The sequence below is a fragment of the Apis laboriosa genome, unplaced genomic scaffold, assembly GCF_014066325.1.
Source record: "Apis laboriosa isolate Shangri-la unplaced genomic scaffold, ASM1406632v1 scaffold49_cov149, whole genome shotgun sequence".
NCBI classification, from domain to species: domain Eukaryota; kingdom Metazoa; phylum Arthropoda; class Insecta; order Hymenoptera; family Apidae; genus Apis; species Apis laboriosa.
Window position 1 is genome coordinate 1,993,115 of NW_025223500.1, and position 22,031 is coordinate 2,015,145.

At 26.2% G+C, this 22,031-nt stretch overlaps 1 protein-coding gene across 9 annotated transcripts in view; it reads right to left on the reverse strand.

The window, feature by feature from the left end:
• LOC122716901 (rho guanine nucleotide exchange factor 10) overlaps positions 1–22,031 on the reverse strand; it is a 38,770-nt gene that overhangs the window by 10,216 nt on the left and 6,523 nt on the right. For 5 of the 9 annotated variants that reach the window (XM_043940399.1, XM_043940402.1, XM_043940400.1 and 2 more), the window contains 3 exons: positions 21,652–21,917; positions 19,490–19,777; positions 18,554–18,708 (listed from right to left, as the gene is read on the reverse strand). In XM_043940399.1, coding sequence (XP_043796334.1) covers positions 18,554–18,708; positions 19,490–19,777; positions 21,652–21,917 — 709 coding nt within the window. Of the gene's footprint in view, positions 1–2,932; positions 3,033–3,202; positions 3,319–5,977; positions 6,081–8,821; positions 9,849–18,553; positions 18,709–19,489; positions 19,778–21,651; positions 21,918–22,031 lie in introns of those variants that run through there. The other 4 variants (XM_043940403.1, XM_043940406.1, XM_043940405.1 and 1 more) reach the window with 4 other exon arrangements.

Consider the following 22,031-nt stretch of genomic DNA (forward strand, 5'->3'; position numbering starts at 1 on the left):
TGATTTATTAATCTTCGTGTATGCAATATTATTAATTTGATTTTTATGAAAAATTATTTAAAAAAAAAAAAAAAGAAAAACAATTTAAAGATATAAAGACTATAAAAAGTTATATATTCAAGATGAAAACATCATAAACAAAAAGGACACGATCTTTATGCTATATTCTTTCTTCTCACTAACAGGAAATCGCCACAAACGACACATAACGCATTCAGAATGTTTACTCAACACGTCAATCCGGCATCCAGAGACTGATATACCGTCTTGCTTTTATGACTCCGAGTATCTCATCCGAATTAAAAAAAAAAAAAAAAATAAATAAAAGCAGTAAACTGAGATTTCAATTAATCTTATATACACGGAAAAACATAAATTTTAATTTTTCATAATTACAATATGAAAAATTCAATTCTAAGATTTAATACGCGATTTAAAAATTGACTATAATTTTTTATAATTTCCAGTTTTCCAATGGAGCTTTTGAATAATAATATGAGTTCTCTCTTTTTGGTGATAATTTCAATTTACAAATTCTCTAGCAATAAGATCGATGCAAAAACGTAAGAACTATTTTATATTGTAACATATGTGCATGCAAATTTATTAATTAATAGAAACATAATATTAATTTAAAGTTTCAGTTCAAAATATCTATGATATGCAATACAAAAATAAATAAATAAATAAATAAAAAAAATTTTTTAAAATTGCAATGTATTATTTTTCATTTTTAGAGATTTATTGAATTCCATATATTTTAAGGAAGATATACATAATATTTGGTTTTTTCATTTCATAAATTTTCATAGTATTTATAATTTTTGACAAAAAAATTACTTATCAATATCAATTTTTTTTTAATTAAAAAATCTAAATTTAAAATCTCATTCATTTTAAAATCATCAAAAAATTCTAAATTAAGTAATTCTAAATTTTTAAATAATAATAGATATAAATGCAAATATTTTCTCTTAAATTATAATTTTATCAATCTTTTCAACGAACCGAAAAAAAAAAATAATGCACTGATGCTCTTTGAACAGACTATTCGAAGAATAAAAAATGACAACTAATAGATCCGAGGTTTAAAGGATAAATCATGGATCACTACCATTGACAGACTTGATAATTAATGTTTCAAAGATAACACGACTGATCGAGACACCCCTTGCATTTACTCGTACGCAGGAAGTCGATTATCGCGCCATCATGCATCGTATATAGTAATCAAGAAAATTATGTTCAATAATAAGAGGAATGACCGACAATTTAATGACTCTTCAAAATAGTTAATTTTTTTATATTACTAAATATCAATGTTTATTAAAAAGTTTATTAAAAAAAGTATGTACACGATAATTAAATTAGAACTGAAAATTTATTAAATATAATCAAATTGAATATTATTATTTTCTTAATTCATACCTATCTAAATTTTTCTAATATTAGGGTTATATCTTAGTAGACATATTTTATTTTTTTTAATAAATTAAAATTAATTAACAATACATATTTATAATCAAAAATTTGTTCATACAATTAATTGCAAAATGTTCATCAATTAAATGCAAAAAACTAAGTTAAAAAAATTACATATTTTACTAAATTTTCATTTTTAAATTTTATTAAAAAAAAAATTATTACAAAAATATTACTGACTGCAAAATTATATGAATAGTTTAATAACAACATTAAAACTTACATTTTCTTAACAAACAAATAAAAACAAATTCAATTCATCTTTTTTTTTATTCCACTATTCAATCTTATTCTCTATTAAGAACTATAGAGCCAAAAGATGATTCGTTTTCTCGATTCATCGAACATTCAAATTATTTTTTCATGCGTCGTGTCGCAACGAGGACTTTCACAAAATGAAAATATTTGAAAACATATCGTCGTCCACTACCCACACGATCTGACCACGCACGAGTGAATACAGAGAAATATAAACGTATCTATCTATGCATGCATGCACACCAAACACGAGAGCACGTGTTCTTTTACACGAAAAAGATAAATGAATTTTTATTTGATTTTTTTAAATGTTTAAAATAATTCTCACTGAAATGAACGAAATTTATTAATCGAGTTTTTTTTTTTTTAGAATACTTGTGAATCATGATAAACTTATATTAATTTTTACAGAAATATGGAAACAATTACATAAGATATTCGAAAAATGTATGTAATAAATTTCTATTGAATTTTTTTGAAAATTTTATCCTATATTATATGTAAATAAATTTTTTTTTTTTGATTTATTTATTTGCTAAATCTACCAAGTTCCGTTTTTTCCTGAAATCGAAATGAAATAAATATAATTCTGTTCAATTAAATTCTATAACAATCAAAAATCATTTATTTGTTCTAACATATTTATTCCCATATATAAATGTATAGAGATGGCACAATTTATAATTTCATGTCATTAAAGCATAAAATTTATAAAATGAAACAAATAGATTGACTCTGGATATATTTTTTGCAAATAGCAATTTTATTATTTTTATTTTTATTTTATTATATTATTTTTATCTTATTAATTCGTATATTCATTGCTTAGAAGTGTGCTAATATACTCATTTTTTAAAATTATGCATATATTTATTATATACTATAAATTAATTTTATTGCATTAATATAAAAATAAGAATTTAGAAATTAAAATCTGAATCAATTTAGAAATTAAAAATCTGATATCAAAGATTTTTTTATCGAATTCATTATCTTGTTAATAAAAAAGGATAATTAAAAATACAAACAATAAAAACAGTAATTCTTAACTATTCAATAATCTTCACACAGCTTATTCACCATAAACAATATTCAATGCAATCAATTCGATATTTAATACAATGTATGTATGTTTCCCACATATTCAAACTGTAAAAAAGCATCCTATTCACAGCTTTGCTAATTTACTAACCAGTTCAATTCAGCAAAATAGGACTTCGAAATCGATTCTCGATCTTGCTCCCACAATTCGTATTCTCGAAAAGTTCCGTCGTTCCGTCAAGCATAACCTCCTTTCGTAACATCAGAAACCATTCACATATGAAAATATTATTAAAACTTCAAATTTATATGAAATATAATATAATGATTAATACACAAATATAATAATCGATAAATCGTGAATCTTGAAAAATTCAACATGTTTCGATTATTTATATTATTGCAACTTTGAATAATCTACCCGAACATGTCAACCGTTTTTTCCACTATAACACAAATGTACTAGCACAGACGATAGAAGAGTAATACGACTGTTGAGTTAGAGTATACGATCGACACTATTTTCTCGCGGGTGTCGCGCGTTGCTCGTTCCTCTGCTTCGTTGTGACCGACCTACGCGTATGATCTCGCGAGACGGAGACAGAAGGACGAACGCGCTTGTCTCGCACGATGCACGCGATAGCGCGGGCGCATGCGTTTCATGCGTCCTTGCTGCGCGCGTCAAACGGATCAGTGTAAACGCCGGTTGTTTTTTTCTTCGATCGCTACGAGGACAGGATAGAAATGAATCTTTAACATCACATGATTATAGGCAAAGAGGGAAGAGGACAGAGAGAAAGAAATAAATTCGGCCGTTACTTCGGCGATTGATCAACACTTTATAATATTGTATTTGCCGAATGATGATAATTAGAATAATTTTTTTTTTTGTGAAGTGTTAAAGAATTAATCTCCATATCTTTTTAAACCACTTTGAATCTTTTATTGTTTGAATTTTTTGTTTATTTTTCTAGACTTTGAAAAAATTAAAAAAAACTTTGAAATATAATATAAATAAAAATATATAATATAAATATAATATAAATAATTTATCAAAGTTTTTAATTTGTGCATAATTGTAAATAATTGTGAATCATCGTTAGTAAGATTCATTTAAAATTTCTTTGAATAAAAATAAAGATATATCAAAAAAATTGAACAATGGAATTTTCTCATAGTTCTCAACAATCTAAGTTATTGAAGATTAATTTTATTTAAAGAAAATGCGAAAGACGAATGAAACTATAACAATTAAGAAATAAATATCTTTAAATTACATATACATGATTATTATTTTTATTGATAATAATATAATAATAAATATATATAGATATTCAAAATAAAAATATCTAAATGAATCAAAAATGAAATATGATTCCAATAAAAATTTACGAAATACTAGAATATATAATTATTTGTAATGTCTTATTTGTAATTATCTTTCTGAATATAGAAATATATAGATACAATATATTATATACGTAAGTAAGTATAAAGTTAGTCATGATGATTTTGCGATATTTATTCTCAATGAATTATATTCATTCAATCGTATAAAAAATTTTTAAAGATAATAGAAATTTATAAAATATCTTATAATAAACGAGAACCAAATCTATGAGATATATATCATAATATAATAATTAAAAATATTGTATATATAAAATTATATAAAATATATAGTTTGGATTATTGTTGAATCAACTAAAAATTTCTATCAATAATCGAGATTTATTTCATCGACTACTCGTGTATTACGTTTTGACATAAATTTTATGTAAGTAATATTTCCAACATAGATTATTTCATATTTCGCAAATGAATTAAAATAAATTCTAAAAAAACTAAATTATATAAATATTAAATCAATATTATTAATCAATTTACGATATAAGTCAGTATGAAATACATGGATCACTAAAACGATTCGTTATAGTTGCGTAGATCACTTAAGCAATTCGTTAAGGTAGTATAAATTATTTAGACAATTTTTTCAAGAAAGTTCATTCGTTGCACTATTCGGAATGTGAAAGAAAATTTCGTATCAGAAAATACAATGACTTCTATATATCTGAATATATATGAATCATCTCTATTGAAATGATGATTTTATGACAAAATGACAATCGATGATACAGTAATTTAACATAAAGTAATTAACTTGCTAATCAAGTACTAAACATTTTTCAAATTATTTTTTATAATATTTTATGTCAAATTTGAAGATTATTTGTTAATAATTGCATATATTTTTATGAAAATATGAATTTAATTTATATAATATATAATATATTTCGTATTATTATATAAATCAATTTAAATATTTTTATATCTTCTTTAAAGATATTTTAAAGAAAACTTCATATATATATTTTTTAAATAAAATTTAAATATATATATATAATATATTTCTATAAATATACATAAAATAGTATAAATATTATTTATATTATTCAATATATTTAAGAGTATTAATATTGTATATATAAAATTATAAATTAATTATTTAATATTGTTAATTATCTTAACAATGTCGAGACGTTTATTATTTAAATTTACGAACAAAAAGTGCGGGCACGATAATTAATCGCGAGGGCAATTTAATTATATACAGGATATACAATACTGTCCTTGTTTTCCGGAAGAGTCTTATAAAATCTATTACGTCACAGATGCGTATACAAGTCAAATTGTATTATACGACCGATTAACTACTACGCATTCCGTTTATCTCTATTTTCTAATATGCAAAATAAATGCTTTATATTTTCATTATGTTTTCTTTCTAATTTCTAATTTCCATCTCTTCTCATTTCTTTTTTTGTTTCGAAATTAATATTTTTATAAATAGATTAAAATAGTTCTGTAATTTATTCATTTTAAATTTATATTTGTGTGCCTATAATATTATTTACTATTTTATTTTGAGAAATGATTTCTATTGAATGAGATAAATATATATATATATAAATATATGTATATCAATAAACGAAAAGCGAAAAAAATGATATTTTGCATTCATACAATACAATTATTAATTTTGGAATGTATCAATTAATTAAAAATAGTAGAATGTGAGTCTATATGTATAAGTCTACACAGTACGCTACATGTATATTCATTACAAGCATGAAGTCGTGTGAGCAGTTCACTAAGAGGTTAGCTTTTTACAGAGACACACGTGCTCCCCACTAACTTTATTTCTGACGACAGAGTCCACAATTCGAGGAGTCATCGGCACGAGAATACTTCCTTTTTCGCTAGCGGGGAGCCGAATTTACTACGCACTCGGTTATCCCTGGCCCCTTAACTGTTCACATTTAAACACGCATAACTGAGATTAGGCGGCAACTGTTCTTGCCAGCGGGTGCGCGCGAAACCAGTTCATAATGGCTGCACCTATGATTTTCAATGGATACATAATATTCGCATAGATTCTTCCGTACAATATTACATAATGGCACAATAACCTTGATCTTTATAAGCAATGATCAGATCGATATCTTTTTCATTTATATTAGAAAGCTTTTAAATTTATTTTTACTAAATTTTTATTAACTTTTTATAAAGAAATATTTAAATATACTCTAAAATTATCTATTAGGAGAATTTCTTATGATATTGAATTTAATTTTTTAAAAAAAAAGTTTAAATATATTTTAAAATTTTTAAAATTTTTTAATTATATCATTCATTTGAATAACGATAGAAAGATGAAAAAGATAAAATATAAATATATAAATTTATTAATATATGTAATAAATCATAGTTTAAAGTCATAAGATATATCTCTACTAGATCATAATTAATAAGGATTTTTATGTAATATATTGTTTTGTTTCTTTATGACGAGTCTACCGCAATTAAAAAATTTATTATATATATATATATATATATATTTAAATAATTTTTTAAATTAAATTAACAAAATAGAATTACGCTATTTTAAAATTATAAAAATAAAAGATCTATAAGGACATTTAAAATATATAGACATCGATACATAGAGATTATTAGACTCTATTGATAATATATCTGTGGGAGAGGAAAAGTAAAACTAAACAGGTTTTTAGGGAAACCGAAGTGACTTCAATGAAATAGGCTGGATTGAATTACATATATTGCCATACTATTATCATTACGAATTGCCTTTTGCGGTTTCAAACATGCGATGCTTGTCACGGTCAGTGTTCTATTTTCTTTTCTTTTTTCGTATTTTTTCATTCCCGTTTATAATAACTAACAAATTTTCTACTATTTTTTCGCTAGCGGGGAGCCGAATTTACTACGCACTCGGTTATCCCCTATAAATTTATTACATAAGTTACTAAAAATTATATATATCATATATTTTATTATTTTAATATTACAATAATTATGGCAAAAAGTAATTAAAAAAACTATATATACATACATGTAAAAAGCGAAACAGTTTTTATGTAATAAATTTTGTTCTAGTTCATACTGGCAATAATAATTTGATATTTATTACAAATAAAAAATAGAAAAAAATATATAATGAAATATGCATATACACATGATTTCTCGATATTCAAGAAAGAGATTCAAAAGAAAGTGATTTCTGATTTATGTATTTATAAATATTCAATCAGACGTTATATGGCGTATATATATAATTATCCATGTCGCTTTCGAAAGGTACAGATTAATACCTATTTGTTCCCCTTCACTATCTTAACCGGTTCATCTACGTGCACAATAATGAAAGCGAATGGAATACAACACCATTTTTAATAACCAGCAAAATACCGACGACCGGTATGACATTTCAATTTGCACTTTTATAAGAGAAAGCACACCCACGCACGAATAACAAATCCTATGATATAGTAAATATTCGATACTTGTTTGATTATATTATAAGATCATACATCACTTGACAAAAATTACCACATTAATTAATCGTGTCCTAAATGAGTTGCTCAAATATTTCAATCTCAAATCGAGACAAATTAAAAATTTAAATCGATATCTTGCAGGTGTCGCGTATGCCAACACGAATCTATTAGATTAAATCGTATACGAGGCGTGCCGATTACGATAAATATAGCAATTCAAATCCCGAAGTAAAAACATACGGTTTAGTTTTTATAATGTTCACGACACATATGATTCAAAATTCACATTTATGCACATGTGTTCTTATTTTTTGATATAATAGCCCACATGCAATCGATATTTACCAAATTTATGACGTAAATCATAAGGAAATAAAAATTGTAAAATTTATTTCCTATTAGTATTTATAAATTATGAATATACACATTAATCGTTTCATAAACAAAATAGATTTATTAAAAATTTCCAAACTAAAAATAATTTAATGTAAAGATTAAATTTACCAATTTATGCAGGATGACATTATTGAAAATCAAGATTTTTATGTAATAATTTTACAATCATTTTTACTGACATTATCATGAAACACATTTTTGAGAACACCATGATTCATAAACGGAATCACGTTACTCACAAATTGAACGAAGATTTAATATAATGAAAGACGTTAGAAAACGATAGAGGATAGGAAGGAGACATATGGATGATGCACCAAGAATGCTGGGCACTGTCCTGAAGTTGACGCTACACGGTACGGGCGTTTCATCGTTTCCACGCAACCGTGCCGATGCCAATTATCGGAACAATGATCGACCGTGTCGCAATAGAATTGGTCACATAGTCACTTTTATAATTCAAACATTATTTCATTCATCGAATGAACATTTTAAAAAAATTTTAAAAATTATTATTGACTATTATCTTTTTATTTGGAAAAATATTTTATCTCACAAATCTCTGGAATTCATTTCAAAACACAATGCCAACAGACAGGTTAGAGCGTTGTATTTATTTAGATTTTTAGTTCAAAAATTTCAATAAATTAGTGACAGAAAAGAAAATGTACTTCTATTTTTAATTGAATATCATCACTAAACATGCATGCAACACGGAAAAATCACATCGCGAAAATAAAAATTTAATAGAAATTTTGACAAACACTCACAGGAACAAAACTTACACTTGATAAGGATGACACCATTATGCAGCTCCTCCATCTCGCGGAGGCGAGGTATTTTCGTCACGTTTTGTCTTCCAGGTTAAAATCTATTATTTATTATTGAGCACCAAATGCTGATCGTTTTCTTTCGTTCTCGCAACGTGCTCGTAATCGTGAAGAGCCAACATACGCGCACGCTCTTGGTGTTCAATCGAAAAAACTGCAAAATGACACTTCTCCAACACAGAGAACACAATTAACTAAAAATCACCGTGCACACGTGGTTACGCGGCCGGCCGCGAGCATAATTAATATTGCAATGTGCACCGATAAGAATGCGTCGTGTCTGACAAAGAAACGCCACCAAAATCGAGTAAACATGGCCGCGCGCGCGCTTCTACTCTCCGTGGCCCGCGGACCCGTCACGCACTGAGGGAGGTTGCATGGAAACGAAGGGCATAGAGGAGAGATAGAGAGACCAAGTAAAAGAGAGAAAGAAGAGAAAAGAGTGATCGAGACTGCGGCAGCCTGACTGAAAGAGAGACACACGAAGAGAGAGAATAGAACAGAGGGTGCTGTAACTTGCGAACAAGAGAGAAAGTTAGAGAGAGTGAAAAACTAAACCTATTATGAGAAAACGAAATGGGAAAAAGAGAGACTAACAAGCAGCTTGCGAACGGACAAAGATGAAAAGAACAGACAGGTAAACTGAAAGAATAGACCATTGTACTATATAATATTCAATGGATAGGGGGGAGGGAGAATAAAGAAAAGAGAGAGAAACGAAGACAGCATAATCAACATAAAGAAAGAAAAACAGAGATCGCCTTCTCGCTTTGTGATAGTTTGTGTAATGAACGCCATGCGGCGCCACCTCTAATACCCGACTTTCAATCATGAAAGCTTACGTTCCATAGTCAGAACTAAAGCAGAACTATTTTCCGATCTAAAATATTGTTAAATAATGAAAATGTATAGCAATTGAATTTTCAGAATTTTTAAAAATATTACATCATCTTTTTTCAAAACTAAATATATTAATTATTATGTCAAAAGCTATATAAGAAGTTTTAGTTTTTAGTGTTTAGTTATATAAGAAGTACTATATTTTGAAGATAAATATGTTAATTAATTTTTAAAAATAACAATTATATTATTAAAAATATATAAGTAAATAAAATGATATAATAAATAGAAAAAAAATTCTTTGTAAAACAAAAATGAGTGTAAGCAATATGTTGACATACAAATTGTTCTTACGTGAGAAATATAATGCATTTTGAAAGTCCAAAATATTTCTTGCGTCTGCAAAACATTTTATGTGCATATAAATATTCAAAAAAATAAGAAAAACTATTTTTTTTTTCTTTAGAAATACAAAAATTTTTGCAGATGGAAATACATATATCATGTCAATTTAAGAAAATTATACCTATGCATTGTGATAAAGTACAATATATATGTATATATATATATATTCTAAATTATTGTATAAACTTATATGAAAATAAAAGTTTTTGGTAAAATTAAAATATGTTATTGCCAAAAAAAATAGCGAAGGTTAGAAATTAAATTATATTTATGGAAATTTTCTTTAATATTAATTTTTATCAATATTCGATATATATATTTGATATGAAATTAAAAATTTTTTAATAAATTTAAATTTAATTAATTTAATTAATTTAAAAAAAAATTTAATAAATTTAAATTTAATTAATTTAATTAATTTAAATTTAATAAATTTGAAAAAATAATGGAAATCTTAAAATATATTCTTTAAAATAAAAGAATTGTCAAATGTATTTTATTTCCTAAATCATATTTTTTATTGATGATCAATCAAAGAATCAATACTTTTTGCTAAGAATGGTTCATCGTCGATAACACAGCGAAGCAGAAAAGCAAAGCATAATTGGCTGAGCAAGAGGAAAAAGAGTTGTGTAGCTTTAATAGGAGATGGCGACGCGATTCAGATTTGTTACTTATTATATGTCGTCTATGAAACTTATACATAAATTGTGTATATATATAATTTTATTCTTTTAAATATATGTTTACAACTTCTATTACGGCGAAATATATAATATATATTTTACTCCCCTCTGTTTTATTGATGAAAATTAAAATCACGTATTTATGTACTAAAATTTCTAATTATAAGAAATTTTTATTCCATATCCTTCGTAAATTTATATCGAATAACAATATATATTGAATAACATGCAGATTTCTCAGCATATGAAATTTCAATGAGAATTGTATTTTTAAAACAATCTATTTTTTTAACGAAACCATGTGTACTTAATTTCTTCTTTTCTATTTGATATAAACTTTTTCATCGATATAAATACAATTGATTATATAGATAACAATGGAATGAATGAATACTTTGCTTTATTGTGATAGTTCTCTGTTTTTATTTATCCTACATATATATATATGCTAGTGCTATCTATATAAAATGTAAATTTACTTGCATTATTGTAACTTTTACTCCAAATTTCTATTTTCCTTCGCTTATGATTATTACTCACAATTTTAAGTATCAAATTATTATGATTTTCACTATTGTCTTCTTTTGATATAATATTTTATACGATATATATCGTATATCGTACTATTAAACATTACAATTGACTGAATTTACTAGAAATTTACGCGCGTATGTATTTATAGTTGCGCAGTCAACTTGCTTATTCGTCTATTATCATTCTTTCTTTTGATTCTTTCTTTTATCTTCATGTTTTTTTTTTTAATACGAGAATATGACTAATACAATATGATTATTCATGTTACATTTTATTGGCTATGTAACCAAATCGTTAGTTTGGTATTTATAATCATCATATTTATCTCGATGCACATAAGTGATTCGAAGAAACATACAATGGAATGTGTGCTTGCGCCTATCCACGTAGTATTAAATCGCGCTATTTAAATTATTATTCTTTTCACTATCTCCTCATTTCCTTTCTTTTCTTCCTCCTCATGATAATCGATCTCCATCTTTATTCTTCGGATACAATATTCTTCCAACAATATAACTTATCTAATAAGAATCATTATAACGATTATAATCGCGATTAGTCACGCAGATAGTCACGGGATTTCCTTTTCATTTTATAGATGTTCACAAAGACTGAGAATCTCACTTATTTATTCATTCAGCTTCGAAAGAAAAATGCAAACTATTTATTGGCAATAAATATTCAGCTCAAATATAATGGATAGGAGTAAGTATAATATCAAATTTTTTTTTTAAATTTTTAACATTAAAAAAAGAAATTTTGTTAAGATATTATGTTATAATTCATACAATCATATGTTTTATCATTGTATAAATACAAAATTATATTTATTTAAAGAAAATAAAATTTCGAGTTGCTTCCAAATTACAATATATTAGCATATTGTATTATATATGTTAATATATTATATTAATTATGTATATATAATTGTATATAATGCATTATGAAATGTTAAAGAATTTTACTAATGGATTAAATAAATATGGAATATATACATATATATAAAAATATAGTTGATGAAATTGAAAAAGAAATTCTTGGCTGGAAAGAGGTATGCTAATATTAAAATAGTATGGAATACTGAAATATCAAGGTGTGAGTTGTTATTATTAACAATCGTAACAAAAATTGGAAGTAAAATATTTATGTTGATCGATTTAATTATCATTTTATAAATTATCTCAAAATTTTTTTAAGAATTATCTTTTATTTAAAGTTGCAATGAATTCTAAAAACTAAATATTTTTAATTAAAAAATAATTCAAAAATATAAAAATATAAATTTTAAATAATTCTGAAATATCTTAAGTAATTCTGAAATACTTTTGTTATATAATTACCACATAACTAATTTGTTTGATAAAATTATCTATCTAAACTATTCAATATAACTATTAAAATTAAAATGTATTAGATATATCATAATGAAATATATCGACACTCTAAACAGGATTGCATCACAATTCAACGGAAACGGAAATGAACAGCAACATTGCACTTCATCTTATGTGCCATATTACCCACTTTACTTATCAAACGTTCTTCTTGAACCATTCCTTTATTATTCAAATCGCGTATGCTTCTAGATAAGAGCAAAACAATAGGCCGATTTTATTCTTTATCGCGAATAGTGTCCTCACTGTTCATTTCTCAGAATACGAATCGCGAAAATACATAACACAAAGCGAAACTGAACGCATTTCATTGTCTATATCTAAAGTATCTCTTAAAGTATTCTGCTTTTATTTTATTTCACTTACTTTTTCCATCATTTCTTAGGTATATTTTATAACGGATGCGAGAGAAGAATTTCCAGTATATAATGGCTAATGTGTACTATAGTGTATTAAAGAAGAAATGATCAAATCTATTGCAGTAGTATAAAGTGAAATAAGACAGACATTTTTTATTGCTCTAATGATTAACCACGATTATTCGTTGATTCTCATGCATGAGTTAGTTTGCTTTATCCTTGTTTATGTTCGTTTTAGCGTGAAGTACAATAAACGTTTCTCTACCGCAAGATAAGCACTTTAGCGTGAAGAATCACGATAAACCGCCTCAAATTCATGGATTCGAGACGATCCAGTTTCTTGTTTCCGCATAAGTAAGTATCTTCGTGGTTTATCTTAATACTGAAACTACTAAACTAAAATTAAAATTAAGAATTTCATATTTTCTATTTCGACGATTATAATATTATATATATTTTATTTTATACGATATCCTTGGCAAAATTAATATTTTATTTTATAGAAATACAAATATATTATATACTTATTTTTATAATATTTTAATTATGTCATTATTTATATATTAATTTAATAAATATTTAAATATTTATTAAGATCAATAATTCTAATGTTAATCGAGTTTTCTGTATAACATACATTTCTTAATAAAACTTTTAAAATAAGACATGAAAATTTTGATTTGTAGATAGTTTGATAGTAGATAGATTAAAGGAAATATTAATTAATAGTTATTTAATAATATATAATAACTTTTTAACAATAAGTTACATTTTATTCTTATTTTCCAATTTCTTTTAATTTTCACATTCAATAATTAATAAATATTAAATCTTAAAATGATCAATTCCATTTATAAATTACAATCTTGCAAAATTTACATATGCAGTATATTCAAAATTATAGAAATATTTCCTGAATATCGTTCGAATTCAATTAATCCTTAATAGATTTTCCTAATCCTAATTTAAATATCAATTTTGCATGTTAAAAAAACAAAAAAAACCAATATATTATTTATACAAGTTATTTTTATACAAATTATTAAAAATTATTGGGATGAAAAGAAAAAAATAAATGTATATATCATGTATGTAAAATCATAACATTGATAATCCCCCGTCGATTATGCATTTGTTTACCGATCTATTAAAAGATTTGATACATGGAAACATGGTCATTTTATAATACAATCGATGAAATCTTTGGATCAAGGTATTACATTGATCGACAACGAGTACATCGATCCACACGAATTCCTTTACGTCTCGTCGACACCGGAAGAACCCACCTCGTTTGTAAACGCGTTTCCGGTTCAATCTAATCCGGAAATTGAGCATCGAATCAGCGATTCATTTCCGGAATAAAGATTAAAGACACGTGGCATTAATTGTTCAATCAAAATACAAAAAGTATGAGCGAAAGATACATATCAATGATTTTGAAATGTGTTACGAGTGTCAATAGAATTGAATAACTTTTCCCTATAGATATAAGCGCTGTTCGTCTTTAATTTCCAAGATATTAGCAAAAAACTTTTACCACAGATAATTCCAAACACAGCCAATAAAATATGTTTATCGTTCGTTAGATTTTCATCAATATATAGATAAAATGCATATTGAGTTTTAGGTTATGTTATATAGTTTAGGTTATAATTTGATTATAACATTGAAAAATAGAATTTTTGATAGATAAAAATAGTTGAATAATCTATTGTTTAATGAATAAATTAAATGACAATTGTAAATAAAAAAGTCTCTTCTGTCTAATTATTATGAGATATTTTGTTTTTTTACGATTAAAAATAATTTATTAGTTTTTTTAAATTTTTTTATATGTAATTTATTATCTTTGAAAATGTTATATTTTCCAAGCAGACAAACAAAAATTCTGCTATGAGAAAACGAGATATGAGGAATATCTTTATTATGTGATTATTACATGCCTCGAAGCTAACGATTGAGAAAGTGACGTCAGAGATGTTAGAATTGCTCGAAAGATTTAGTTAGGTTATATGAAAGGTTATATGTCGCGTCGAGAAGAGAAGACAATGAATGATAACAAGAAAAATCGCGTGAAGTTGCTGAGAAAGTCGCGAAGATATCAGTTGGTAGTATCATATCGTGATGATCTCAAGTCATGAAACGATCGAGATCTTCGAGTACAAAACGCGATGAAGAAAATAAATAGATTATATAGCGAATGATGCATGTTGATCTTATTGAAAATATAAAAAGAGGAAAGAAAGAATCTTGTCTTTCCAGACATAATGTTATCAATTGATTAATAATATTTTCAACTTATATTTTATACTTTACTCTTCATCAAAAAAATTTCGTATTCCTTTCAGTGAAACAATTGCTATTGCTATTACTATTGCGGAACAAATAGATTATTGTATTTAAGAAAGCTTGTTTTTTCGTTGGAAATCTTACACGTTTTGCCGCATGAGTGTTCAAGCGTGACTGTAGCAAAATGTCTTCCATTCATAACGAAATCTGAGATATGATTTTAATCTTTGTTTAAAGTTGGAAGACAGCATAAAATTTAATTTTACTTTTCTAGTATCCAATATATAAATATCCAATATTTATTTATATATATTAAACTTTCAATGAAATATATTGATTTAATTTATTTTTCATTGAATCAATCTGCCGATTAATTTCTTTTTCACCGATTTTTAATAGTAATAGTACTAAATAATGAATAACTTGAAAACTAAAGATCAATTATAAAGGAAAAAATTGCTCAAAACATTTTTTAATTCAAATTAAAATCTAATTATTTAAGAATATCTAATAAATCTAATATTTATGTTCTCAAAATTGATAATTCAAGATTTATTATTCTTTTGTCAAATTGACAATATATATATGTATGTATAGGTATATATACACCGGACAAGGAGAATTCGAGAAATAATTTAAATATTCAAATATTCAAATTACAGTTCTCGGACATATTCTTCACGATTGTGGAGTTCGTCGACTTCACCTTGAAATTCCGAGAAAACTCGTAACATCCGGTCACCACAAAGCTGGTATTGTTCTACGCGGGACGAGTGTCCTCGAGGTTCTGTCTAGAGATTAGGGTAGGCCTAGGTCTCTTGAGAATAGCGGGATTCCGGAAACCATATGGTCAAGTGTTTAAGAGATTGTTCTTTTCTGAACACCTGCCCTATGCACAGAATTCTTTGTTTACGATTTCTTTCGATTATCGATCATTGTAGTGTAAAAAATGAATCTTATCGAAAAAATAATGTTTTATTCTTGACTTTATACAATATTAAAGAATAAAAATATCTTTAGATGTTTGCAAATTTTAAAAAAATTTCAATAGTTTTATCTTAACATATAAAATAGGAAAAATAACTTAAAAAAAAATAACAAATTGCGAAATATTCACTTTAAATTATTATTTTAGAAACGAAACTAATCCAATATCTTACTATATATAGAAATTTCCATATTTTTATCAAGTTTAATTTTATTTTATATTTTAAGCAAATTAATTTTTAAGGATGAATTAAATCGGATGGTCAAAAATCTGAAGAGCATATAAGAGCGAAACTATCGTTCAAACGTGTAAAAAGTGAAAGAAAGATGAAAATAGAGGCAGAGATGATATAAAGAGAAAAAGAGAGATCGTAGTGGGAAGAATATGAGAGTGAGAAAGACAGAGGCAATAAGTTGGGTGTGCACGTGGTCTCGCATCTGCTTCTCCACCGAATGACCCTAAGGCTGACCCGTTCCAAGTACCAATAATTAACTCGGTTCGTGCGCCAAATGCACACGAGTGTATGGGACTAAACGCTTGCGTCATAGTCCGAGAGAGGGCAGTGTTCCCATGAAAGAAAGGCCTGCGCATACTTGTGCAGTTATGCGCGACAAAGGGCCGTGATACGAATGCATAAAAGGTGTTCGATGGGCCTCTGAACATGATTCACCAAGAGGATTGATCGAGATTGAAGTTGTGTTTTGCAATATATCGCATCAATGATGTATAACGTTCGAAATTATCAGCTATACTCATTTCTTAGAAAATTATTTTTCATTCATCAAACATTTTCATTGTTTGGGCAGTATTTTAAACGTTGTTTAGTCTAGCATTAATATAAACAACACGTATATTATGTATATCTCAAACTACATTTATCATTGATATATGAACAATGAAAATATTCATTATATTCATTTATGCTATTGAATACGTGTAATCATACTTATGTAATATCATTTGCCGATCGAAACTAATATTAAAAAATTCAATTGATATAATTAATATACTAATACACTAATATACTATATTAAATTAGTATTATAATATATTAATTAAAATATTATAATAATTCTATTTATGTAATTTAATTATTAACAGCAATACTTTGTAACAATATTACTATAATTTTAAAACCTTTTCTGATAATTCTTATTTTATTTGAATTTAAAAAATGAAATATACAGAATCGAATCCAAAGCCTTGCTAACTTCCTTGACATTTCGCTTCTAGAATATTATTTCATATAAATGAAAGTGCTAATTCTCTTGCATTCTTTTCAAAGAACTCATAAAAAAGGAGTGGCATTTCTGAATATTTCTCTCACTCTCTATATACTTCCATTTCTTGCTGTTACAGGTTTCGTATTCGCAGCACGATAGTCGAGAGTCGCACAACGAGAATTTTTAACGCAGCTATAGCCGAGTATAATTAATTTCCGACCATGAATACCTCGTGACCGAAGCTTGACCATAGCTTGCACTTTCATTGTACCGACGATTTATTATAGTCAAGATAATCGATAGGAAAAAGAACTCAAACGAACTTTAAATTATTGTTCATCGTTACGATCGCTTATTATTATTTTTTTCAATTATTTCTATCTAATATTTGATACAATAATATGCATATATATATATATGAAATAAAAATGTTTTGGAAGTACAGTTAAATCTCTAAAAAAAAGCGGATTAAAAAAGTTAAAAAAAAAAAAAAAATTATTACAAATGAATGATGAAAAAATAAAAATTTAATATATCAAAACTTTCCCATATGAAGCTTAATAATTTCCTAATACTACTTATAATAATTTAAAAAGAATGAAAAAGAAATTCAATTTTTAATAATAAAAAATAAATATAATCATAAAATCGACAAAAAATGCTTTCATATATAAGCGAATAAAAAACTTAAATCATCTTATGTTATTTGATGTAATTCTTATAATTGAAAGAAGAGATAATATTGAATAATTGCTTTCTGATATCTTGCATAATTGTACTTAAACTTCGAATTGCAGAAACAGTAGCAATAGAAATAGATTTATAGAAACTTATATAAACTTTAATATGTAGAGATTTAACTATTCTAAACTCAAGTGTTAAAAATATTACATAAAGGCATTTTTATGTTATAATAGTTAAACAATAAGTCTAAAATATACAATACAAAAACGAGAAATGACTCACCAGTCTTGTTGCTATTGTTTCCGAAAGAATGCAGTTTTTTCCAACCTTTCCAACCCTTTTTCCAGATCATAACCGCCTTCGTTTTACGTTGCCCGCCTGCTAATTCCGGAGTACTAGTCTTACCCATTCCTCTCCTCAACGATCCTAGTCCAGACCTGAACAAATAACAATAGAAATTTTAGATTTCTTTTTCTTTTTCTTTAGGTTCATTAGTTATTTATATTTTTTTATTTTTTTTAGATTTATTAATTTCAGATTACTCAGAAAAGACAAGTTGCTTAAAAGTACAAATAAAAAATTTATAGAAATTTAATTTTTTTTTATTTTTGTATTTTTTTCTTTTTATTAATGATCCCTGTTTTTGAATATGTACTTATATGTAATATAAGAAAAGATTCAACAAGTTACAAATAAAAATCTATTTGAATAATTAATGAAAAAATGTTTTATGAATAGCAAAAATAATAACAGATAATTTGTTTAATATATTATTTTTTTTATGATTTTTCATTAATATAAGTTACTCTATTATAATATATTATCAAATTTAATTATATTAGGAGAGCATCATTGTTATGTATTTTAAAATAAGAAAAAGAATGATTCAAATGACAATATCTATGCATTAAAATGTATTTTAAATATTGCACAAATATTGCATTTAACAACAATTATATATCTTTATCAATAAGAAAAAATGATTCAAAATGATATTCATTCCAGATTGTTTCCAAATATATATAAATAATATCTTCAAGAATAATCTGCAAATTATAAGTAAGAATTATGAAAAAATAACTATTCATAATAAAAAATATATATATATAATTATATATAAATAAAAAATAAAGCATAAAGAGTAAGCACAAAGAATTGATATATGCCATATGCAATTTTTACCAACTGTATGCATAAGTATAATGTTTTTCTATCAACCTGTAACTTGCACTGGAGCTTCCACTGAAGCCGCTATCCATGTCACAGCCAACAGGCGAAAGGAGGTCATCAGTGGGACTGACCGAGGATAACAGTTCCTCCGTAGATGCTCCGCGTTGATCCTGTGCTTCATCCTCGTTGTTGTTATCGACCACTGTGGGCATTAACATCGCCTCTACGCTCAGGTTCAATTCTCCTAATACTCGACGATGCCGTGACTGAACACGTCGCACTTCCTCCGCCACCAGGGATCTTCTCGAACCATGCAACGCTCGATGACATTGTCTGCTAATGAATTCGAGTTCTCCATTAGTATTTACGAACGCTTCTCTCTTGCATTTACAATATATATGATATCGTATAAGCATTTGGATAAACGATGATTATACTCAACAGTTATTCGTAATTTAATTTTGTAAATTAAATATGCCAAAATTATTAATGTTTATACATAAAATAATTAGATGTATAAAAGAATATTTTATATATATATATATATATATATTTTTACTAACTTATATAAATCAATATTCTAAATTTCATTGTAATTAAATATAATATAATTTGATAACAAATTTCAAATTTATCAAATAAAATAAAAGATATAGTAAATCTGGCGATTAACTCTTTCACCGATTTTAATAATTTTGAAATATATATAGTAAAAAATATTATTTTAAACAACTTTTTTTATGTATACCATTTATACAATCTTTATTTTTAAGATATTTGGTAAAAACTATATACAATTATATTATATTTAATTCTGCCTATATTTGTAATACAATACAAGCATAACTGAAATTTCACTTGCCTGATGATCAGTTTTCATCTATCAGTTTTGATTTTTTATCTCTGTATTACATTTCATGAATTTAAAATATACAAACTCCATTACATAACTTTATATGCAAAGCTATAAAAAATGTTTTTAAAAATTTTATTTTAGTATCAATCTAACTATTATTATTCAATGTAGTGTATTACGAGCTTGGATAATTTACGATCGATCGAAGTTACAATTAGATTTTTATAGCGATGTCTACGCAGTTGTGAACGCAGTATGGAATAAAATTTATCCAATCTTCGTTTATATAAACTATAAAGAAAAGATAATAATTAGATTCTATTCATTTATTTTATTCGATCATTGTAAAATAGCTTGGCACTTGATCATACGCTGCTATCAGCACACATATATAGGCAAAATTTAATTTAATGATAACTATAAACATCTAAAAAAATTAAGTCGATGGATTATCATATTATATAAAAAGGGAAAAAATTATTTTTTACAATATATTTAAATATCATCAAAATTATGAATGCGTCCATTTTTTAAATGATTAATCTATATAATATTATAACAAAATATTTATAATAAACATGAATATTTCAATTTTTATATTATTAGCGAAAAAACCTGTTCAAAAACCTGTCAATGTTCCTCCAATTTGCGATATCCAATCAAAAACATTCCATTCAAAACAGCAAAACCGTTGAATTTTTTGCGAGACACCCAACAATTTACTCGAAGATCGAATTTAATCTGAATAGATAAGTATTCGTGTTATCCCCATGCGTGACTCATGTTCTTGAATGCAATTGCACGTTCGTGACAATCTTTTCTTCTTGTTTTTTTATTGTTTACGACTGTAATCGTTAAATCGCATGGCATCCGGTGAATATGGTACGCCGAATCGTACCAAGTGATCAAAAAGGAGAAGGGATTCGTCCATTCCACTTGAATTGTGCGCATGCGTTTGACTTGAAGTTCACTTCGCATCGAGGCAAATGAACGTGCGTATTCATCAACCATTTAGATTGAATGAAACATAATTCTACCGCGCCAATCAACAACGAGCGTTCCTATCGACCGTAAGAAGCCTTTAGTCTTCCTTTGAAAGCAAACACCATTTTCCTGGCATGAAATAATAATACTCAAAGATAGATTTTCACGAAAGGAAATAGAAACCTGATAAATTTGAGATAAATTCATTGAATTCCGTGAATTTGTTGTATGTTCGATTTTCATGAGTTCGATTTTTTGAAATATTATTAAGTTAATATTTAATATCTTAGTTTCATAATTATGGTATGTTAAATTTTAACTGGAGAGATATTATTTTTGAATAATTATCTTTTTATGATAAATTTCTCACTTGATTTCCGATATCTCCTCGTAAATATTCTCCTCCGTGCCGTATCGTGTCATGTATGTATGCCTTTTGAATGAATCCGGACGCACTTGTTGTTGTTGCTGCTGCTGTACACGATTCAGGCCCACTTCCGCCGGATATGTGCTGTGCAGCCGACTCGGACCAGGTTCGAAGTAAGCATACGAATAATCCTGAAGGGGATGCTGGTGAGTTGGATTCGTCATTGCGGACGCCACAGGACCAGGATCCACTAATCCAGTGCAAGCCATCTGAAAAAAACGAAAATAATGATTAATTCATAAATAATAATAGTATAATAATAATAATAATTGATTGAACAGGAAGTTATGATAATAATATATTTTCGAAAAATAAAATTTTTA